Here is an 8,673-nt window from a genome sequence, read left to right on the forward strand (position 1 = left end):
GGCGGGGCTGGGGGACCGGCGGGGCGGGACGAGGCTGCTCGCCCACCCGGCCGCGCGCCCGGCTCGGCGCAGCAGGTGCCTCCCGGGAGCGCGCACACACACGTCCACCCTGGTCCGCGCCGCCGCCCCGCTCTCCAGCACTAACCATGGTGGCCGGGCCGCCGCCGCCGTCCCCGCGGGCGAGAGACGAGCGCGGTGGACTCGAGGGCGAGAGGCGAGCGCAGGAGCCGGCGCGGCTGACAGGTGAGGTGCCCGCCTCAGACCATGGCTGCTTCCCACAATGCCCTCGAAGCGAAAGTTTGCAGACTCCTCCCCGCGCCTCTGTCCTCCCTCCCCTCCTGCTCCTACCAGCTCCCTCCCTGCCCCTCTCCCTCCCCCCTTCCTCCCCCACCTCCCTTCTCCTCCCTCCTCCCTCCTCCCCCCTCCTCCCCCTCCCCCCTCCCCCCTCCTCCCCCTCCCCCCTCCCCCCTCCTCCCTCCTCCCTCCTCCTCCCTCCTCCTCCTCCCGCCCCGCCCGCCCCTCCCCGCCCCGCCCCGCCGCGCCGCAGCTGGCCCCGCCCCGCGCCCCGCGGGCTGCCCTAGGTGCGAATACACCTGCGCGCGCGCCTCTGCCTCCAGCCTCTTAGGCCCAGGCGCCAGGAACCAGAGCCCGCGGGCTCCGCGCTGAGCAGCCCCGCGCGGGGAGCGCCGAGGGGGCTGCTTTCCTGACTCTGCGAGCGAGTGTGTCATTCATTCATCCCACAAACGTTGATCAGACCTAGCTAAGAGATCTCCCGAGACACTTGCGGGAAGTGTCACTGGTTGTCTTGTCCTAAACCGCATAAGGGGGGGAGCGTTTGGCAGATCTGGAACTCTGCTGGCAAGAAGCGATTTCTTGCCTCGGATTTCTTTCTTTTAATATATATATACATAATCACACATATTCATGCATTTTATATATATATATATATATATATCTGCAATCCAAGGGCATAGGTCATTTTAAACTGGCCCGGTTTTAAGAGGTCTCTCCTAAGACTGTGGTGTGGAGCCTCTAATCTCTCTCCTTCTCCCCTTGGTTTTTCTTAAGTCTGGAGTTTCCACCTGGGCCGTTAGGAGTCTCCAAACCCCCAAGTTGTAAGCAGAGTTATGAGTGCATTTTTATGTTCGTTTGGGAGAGTCGGTTTTATCAAATACCTAAAGAAATCTGTGACCCTAAAAAGGTTAAGAACCTTTGCCTGAGTGGTTTCTGGAAGCCAAAATTGGTGAAAATCCTCAGATCTGCCTTCTGCGGTGTGGTCCAGCCCAGGTGACCTGGAAATAAGGGAAGCTCCATCCATCTGTGCGTTGATGCCACATTAATCAGTGCTTTCTCTGTGCAGAGTCCTACAGAAGGAGGGTGGGAGATCCAGCTGGGAACAAACAAGCGCTTTCTTCTGAAGCTTGTAATCTCTTGTGGCTCAACAAATAATAAACAAATAAATAGATCATTACAAAGTAATGAGTGCTAAGTAGGTGAGAAGATTACCAAGAAGATGAGTACAGGTTGCTGGGACAGGCACAAGGGAAGCTACATTTATTTAGCTGGGGTGTCAGGGAGAGCCTCCCCCTGAGGAGGTGACATGAGATGTGGAGGTGAGATACCAGTTCACTGAAGGAAAAAAAAAAAAAAAAAAAGAGTTGTCCTTCTCAAAAGACCCCAAAGAGAGCCTCTGTGTCTGGAGTTAATTGAGAGGAGGTCAGAGGGTGGGCAAGAGGGAATGGGTCTTCCCTTCCTTAAGGCAACCCATGCACTAAAAGCCACCAAGACAACCCCAGTCTCCAACCTGGAAATTCTCAACTAGAAGAGGATTATTTAAGCAATAATTAAACCCCAGGCTATGGGATGATCTGCAATTTACTGTAAATTTAGGAGAGCTGCTTTCTAAACTAATTCTACCCCCAGGGTACATTTTCTTCCTTTCTTGGGCATTTTGGCTTCGGTCTGAACTTTGTGCCTCCTCCTTTCTATCTGACTTCAGGGCAGGGCCCAGCCCTGTCCCACCCACCTTGCCCATTCTGTGAAGCTTCTGCTTTAAGGATTTTGTTGCTAGTGGAAAGAGATGGGAATGCTAAAGGTGAGGCTTAAAGCTATAGAAGTCTCAATGCTCTTGTCATGACAGTTAAGTAAAAGATAAAAGCAGAAGAAAGTTCCCTGACTGTATGGCCCAAGTTAGGAAAAGCTTGGGTCAAGAATAGGAGCATCCTTTGCCTTCCCTCATGACCTTGCTGAGATGGGCAGAGGACACTCTCCTGAGCTTCTGCCCCCTAATGTTCTTCCCTCCAAATTCCCACATCACAGCCAAAATCACCCTCAGGGCAGGACACTTCACATAGGTGGTCTTATCTGGCCTTCAAACAACCTGTAAAAGAGGGGGTGCTGTGCCCACTGTACAGATGAGAGCCTGAGTCTCAGAGGCGGTGAGACCAAGGCAAGCATAGACGGCTAATAGGCCGAGCTGAGCCTACAATCAAGGCACCAAGGTGAAACAGGAGGAAAGGAGGCAGGGCACAACATTTGAAAGAATGACATAGCCCGAGGACATGACATAAACTGATTAGAACCAAATGGGTCCAAGATGGCAGACAAGTTGACTTCCACTAGACCTTGAGCCTAAATATACGCTCACTGTAACACATCAGCAAGCTAAGTGACACATCCACAGGCTCCATGACAGTTCCAAGACCAACCATAACGATCAAAAAGTGGGCGGTGGCCCAATTCCTGGAAATCCCCATCCCTTCCTGAAACAGCTGGAATACTCCTCCCACTCATTAGCCTACGAAATTACCCACCCCTATAAAAACTGACAACCCCATACCCTGGTGCCTTTCTCACCTTCTCAGATGGCCCACACTCTGTGGAATGTGTTTCTCTCTAAATAAATCCACTTCTTACCTGTCACTTTGTCTTTCACTGAATTCTTTCTGCAATGAGACATCAAGAACCTGAGCTTCATTAAGTCCTGAAACCAGGTGTGTGATCTCAGTTGGAAGACTGTGGGTTTTGGCTGGGTTCCAGTCTCAGCCACGTGGGTCTAGTCCCAGTCTGAGTTTTGGCTGGGTTCGAGTCCCCACCGCGTGGGTTCAAGTTCCAATCTGAGGTGCACGGTTTCAGCTGGCGACCACGAAGGGATAGTGATTAGGTAAGAAAATGTTGAGAGTTTGGTCTTGGTTCTAAAGAGGCCCATGGGATGCCACGAGCCAGGCACACTGGGGAGGACGCTCTGTCGATTGTCTGCTCGTTTTTGACTGGCAGGTCAACCCCATATACTTATGCACATCCAACAGCAGATCCACGACAGAACTGTCAATTCCTATACTCTTCTCCTTGACTCTGAGGTTTTTCTCCTACATTCTTGCATTCTTGTTCATTCCTGCTCTATTTCTTTCCTTCTTCTATTAACCCCAGAAGACCTGTGAGACCACCAAGGTGTACTTTTTATTACTTTTACTCCCCTCCCTCTGACCCTTACAAGTGCTGACCCTTCATTCCCAATTTATAGCTAGACCAACTCCCGCTCATCGTCAACACCATTGGGGACGTCTTCTGTGCCATTTCTTTGCAACTTTTGGGGCCCTAACCTGGTTGGGAGACTACCTTGGAAAGGATAGCATCTAAAATCGTAAGTGCAAATCTTGACCAAATTGTGCAGTGGATTTTGACTTAAGAGTGGAATTTGGATAGCTCAGGAGTTAGAGACGTCACCTCAGGCTTGTCTGAAATGGGCCAGGCTGCATCAATCCCAACCAATACCCCCTGGACCATATACTCTGGGACTGGGAAAGATTTGGACAACAGTAATTAAAAGGAAAAACTTAGTAGGTTATGTAATCAGGTTTGACCACAATATGAGTTAGGAAATTTAAAATGAAGTACCCTATGTTCAAATTTTCATGGCCTTGTATCTAAGCAATGAAACCCAAAAGAAATCTAAGGCGTGTGTAGCTCAGACGGATAACTCTAGGAAGGACACAGAGGACTTTTTAACTGACCTACCCTACAAGGCCATGGATCCCGAACGAACGTGGAGCCCTCCTCCCCTGAGGTACAGGCCCTTTTGGCTATGCATTTCATAGCCCAGTCTGCCCCAGACATCAGGTGCAAAATTCAGAAAGCAACTGCTGGTCCTTAGACTCCAAAGAATGGTTTGTTCCAATTGGTTTATTTGGTTTTCAGTAATAGGGATGTGGCCAAAAAGGCTGAACACACCCAGAGAAATATGCAAAAGACCCAAATGATTGCAGTAGCTTTGTCCGCTCAGAGACCACCAAAGGGGAAGCTGGCTTTTCTGGGCCAATCTGGCCCTGACAGACCCCAAGGCCCACGGGTACCCATATAAGGCCAGTGTTAGCCTGTGTGGACAAAAGGGGCACTGGAGGGAGGATTGTGATTGATGTGCCCTTTGCAAACAGCCAGGGCATTGGAAGAGAGAATGCCCCAGATGCCAGAGAGTGACGGGGGGCCCCCTCCTCCATTGATGGTTTTGCAATCAGAAGACTGAAGGGGCCCAAGGCCGAAAGTGGCTCTGCCTAGAGATACCATCTACATAGCCAATGTCGAGCTGGGTGGTCATTGATGTGGCAGGCTGCTTGATAGAATGTCTTACAGACACTGGTGCAAGCTTCTTAGTCTTAACCCAAAGGATTGGAAACCTTAGCAATCGTAAGGAATACGTAATGGGGTTGTCAGGGAAGAGACAGGGACACACTTTCCTGGAACCCCTTTTGTGCAAGATCAATGGCCAGCTGTTTTTACATTCCTTTCTGTTCATGCCTGACTGTCCCATCCCTTTAATGGGAAGAGATTTATTAACTAAGTTAGGGGCCACTCTGTTTCTCGAGGGGCAAGGGAACCACCCTCATCACCAAATGGTTCTAACAAAAAGCAAAAAGGAACAGATAAAATCTGAAGCTAAAATAGAAGCCTTAGTAGACCCTGGAATGTGGAATATCGAGGTTCCGGGCTTGGCCAAAGATATCCAGCCAGTGATTATTAAGTAAAAAGTGTTATATAGTGTCTGAATATAAGGTACAAATTTCTTAAACCTAGGGAAGATCCTCAAAGATGTTTGTAAGTAGATTACCAAAATAGGAGGCCACTGGTCTGACTAAGCTGACCATAGCTGATATTCAGAGCCTGATGGGAATTTTGGAAGAGGCCTTCTCCCCTAAGCTAAATGAGGAAAAGTAAAACTTAGGTGAATGGGTATGTCAGTCCTTCAGTATCATTGAGGTAACCACCCAATTCTTTGAAAAAGAAAACAAAACTGGGGACTTCCCTGGTGGCCCAGTGGTTAAGAATCCGCCTGCCAATGCAGGCGACATGGGTTCGAACCCTGGTCCGGGAAGATCCCACATGCTGTGGAGCAACTAAGCCCATGCGCAACACCTACTGAGCCTGCGCTCTAGAGCCCGCGAGCCACAACTACTGAGCCCACGTGCTACAACTACTGAAGCCCGCTCACCTAGAGCCCGTGCTCCACAACAAGAGAAGCCACCGCAATGAGAAGCCCACGCACCGCAACAAAGAGTAGCCCCCGCTCACCGCAACTAGAGAAAGCCCATGCACAGCAACGAAGACCCAATGCAGCCAAAAATAAATAAATAAAATAAATAAATTTTAAAAAAGAAAAAGAAAACAAAACAAAACTGTCCTTGTTTGACCAATGTAGTCTTTATAGGACCAGAGGTGTGGCTCCAAAAATAATCCAAAACCCATCAATCCTTTTACCACTCCCAAAACATTCCCTATTTATTTTAAGAGGCTTGTAAGTATTAAACAAAGGGGAAACAAAGTCATCCTAGGAGGAATTTGCCTGTACCTTTGAGATGAATATGTCCTATCTGGTCTTCTCAGGAAGCCTTATCTCTGCCATCTTTTTAAATGCAAATTTTTAAAAAGAGGGTAAAGTAATTTAGAACTTGACTTGTCAAGGATAAATAGAAATCTTAAGTGTCTTTTCTGTAAACACTAGTAAAAAGGGTTTAGCCATCTAGGTAGGTGACCTTGATTTTCCATCTGCTAGAAGCCCAATTTGAATCCAACCCCTTGTAACTGATGGTTTTATGCTGTACCTGACTCAGGGCTGAAATTTTGGAATGGGAGCTATGAGGCCTCTGTGTTTGTGTGTTCATATGTATCTATATGTGTGTTGTAGGTGTGTGGTATTGCCAAAAATGAATTCGTAAAAGAGCTCTACTTAATTGGCTTTAAAAAAAATAAGCAATTATATAAATACTCAGAAATAGAAAATAATCTGGCCAGAATGAATTTCAGGTTCATGTCATCTGGAAAATATTCAGTACTAAACTGATACCTGGTATTGAAGGTGGCTTAAGCTTGTTGGTTTGATTAATACAGTCAAGTTAGAGTCATCAATGTTGAGTATAATACTTGTGTTGTACCTAGGTTTATTAGAGGTCAAATAAGACCTTATTCTATTACAAATTTGTCAACAAGAAAAGTAACTCAATGTGAAAAAAACTTCTAAGAAAAGTAAGATATGCATTTTTAGTAAAAGAAGGTGTGAAGAATGAAAAAATACTGAAAGGAGTTATGCATGATCAGGATTTTCTAAGACTGGATTGAATTTAGTTGAGTAAATGGATTTTGTTAGGAATGGGCTGGAACAAGACTGGATTTGGTTTCTCCCTCCAAAGTATTCTTGAAATTCTGCTTTTGACAACAGATTGTGTGAGTTTCTTTGCCTTTAAGTGACTTGTATTTGCTTTTGAGATCTTTTGTAACTTTGGTTAAGGAATAAGTATTGTCTCACAGTGACCTATGACCTTATTTGACCAAGTGTTTTAAAACTTTTTGACAAACTTCCCAAGTATCAAATTTTAATTGTTTCTTTTGATTTCCAGCTAACTTTGGGGTACTTTAGAGGTCCCCTGAGGTATCTTAAAGAGAAATATTTAACTAGGATTATTTGGTATGTTAAGTTAAATGTAATCAGTCAGAATTCTGGTTATTGTAACCAAGTTTCTTTATTGATTACACTATAATCAGATGTTTAACCATGACTTTTAAGTCTTTTGTCATTTATAGATATTCTTGTAGTCTGATGCTGTTACAAAAAGTGCTTCATCATCAAGGAGATTCATAGAAAAGCTATGGAAGCAGTTACAACAGTTCCACACCAAGATGATGGCTATGCGAGGATTACAGCCCATACTGACTTCAAACAAGGAGCTGCTCTGCCCCTGGGGCCCCTAGATCAGGCATCCAGAGATTTTTACTCCCTGACAGGCAGGGTCCACACCCCCACGCAGCCCTGAAGCAGTTACATAAGACGGACCATTGCCCTTCTGCTTCTCATAAGAATATGGGAGTAAAATCTCTGAGGGGGGAATGAAACAGGAGGGAAGGAGGCAGGGCACAACCTTTGAAAGAATGACATAGCCCGAGGACATGACATAAACTGATTAGAACCAAATGGGTCCAAGATGGCTGACAAGTCAACTTCCACTAGACCTTGAGCCTCAGTATACGCTCACTGTAACACATCAGCAAGCTAAATGACATGCCCACAGGCACCATGACAGTTCCAAGACCAGCCATAAGGATCAAAGAGTGCGCGGTGGCCCAATTCCTGGAAATCCCCGCCCCTTCCCGAAATAGCTGGAATACTCCTCCCACTCATTAGCCTATGAAATTACCCACCCCTATAAATACTGACAACTCCATACTCTGGTGCCTTTCTCACCTTCTGAGATGGCCCACACTCTGTCTGTGGAGTGTGTTTCTCTCTAAATAAATCCGCTTCTTACCTATCACTTTGTCTCTCACTGAATTCTTTCTGCAATGAGACATCAAGAACCTGAGCTTCATTAAGTCCTGAAACCAGGTGTGTGATCTCAGTTGGAAGACTGTGGGTTTTGGTCGGGTTCAAGCCCCAATCAGAGTTTTGGCTGGGTTCAAGTCCCAATCTCAGGTGCACGGTTTCAAAGGCTCGAGTTGATTCTCGCTGAAGCCTCACACATGGCAGAGGCACTCAGGACACTCAGTGGGGGATAAGCCGTGTTTATTCAGAATACCCATGGATCTTAGTGGAATTACTTGCATTTTTGAGTCTTGACTTCCCTATCCCATCTTTGCTCCCTTTTGAACTCCACAGCAGGCCCACCAATAATGAGGCCAACCCCGGGGAGGACCCAGAGGCCCTGTGTATCACGATGCTCACCAGGAAGATGGTCCAATCCTGAAGGTGCCTTTGATTTCAAATCTACTGCCATAAGCAGAAGCCAGGGAGCACGGTGGGTGATGTGGTTCAGATCAGGCCACCTCTGAGCAGATTGGTGTGATTCTGTGCACAGAGCCCCGGTATTAGGTCAACTCGATTTATGAGTTTCACTTCTCAGATCACTCTATAACTACATAGTAACAGAAAGTACAGAGAATTCAGTAAAAGCCACCGTGGAGTCCATAGAGGGGAAGTGGGGTGGGTGAGGTTACAAATCAGGGACATGGGAATAAAGCAAAATGATGACAGTCTATAAACCAGAATATCTAGAAACTGATATTCTAGAAATTGAGGAAAGTAAAGCTACAAGTTTAATAAAATAAAAGAAGCGGACTTCCCTGGTGGCGCAGTGGTTAAGAATCCGCCTGCCAATGCAGGGGACACGGGTTTGATCCCTGGTCCAGGAA

The 8,673-nt window shown here is 46.9% G+C and overlaps 1 protein-coding gene across 1 annotated transcript in view; it reads right to left on the reverse strand.

Annotated features, from left to right (window-relative positions):
- AP1S3 (adaptor related protein complex 1 subunit sigma 3) overlaps positions 1–273 on the reverse strand; it is a 59,270-nt gene extending 58,997 nt beyond the window's left edge. The window contains exon 1 of the mRNA XM_061205406.1: positions 146–273. Coding sequence (XP_061061389.1) covers positions 146–148 — 3 coding nt within the window. The 5' untranslated portion in view covers positions 149–273. The remainder of the gene's footprint in view (positions 1–145) is intronic.
- Between the last annotated feature and the right edge of the window lie 8,400 nt (positions 274–8,673).

The sequence above is a fragment of the Eubalaena glacialis genome, chromosome 1 (assembly GCF_028564815.1).
Source record: "Eubalaena glacialis isolate mEubGla1 chromosome 1, mEubGla1.1.hap2.+ XY, whole genome shotgun sequence".
In the NCBI taxonomy this organism is placed as follows: Eukaryota; Metazoa; Chordata; class Mammalia; order Artiodactyla; family Balaenidae; genus Eubalaena; species Eubalaena glacialis.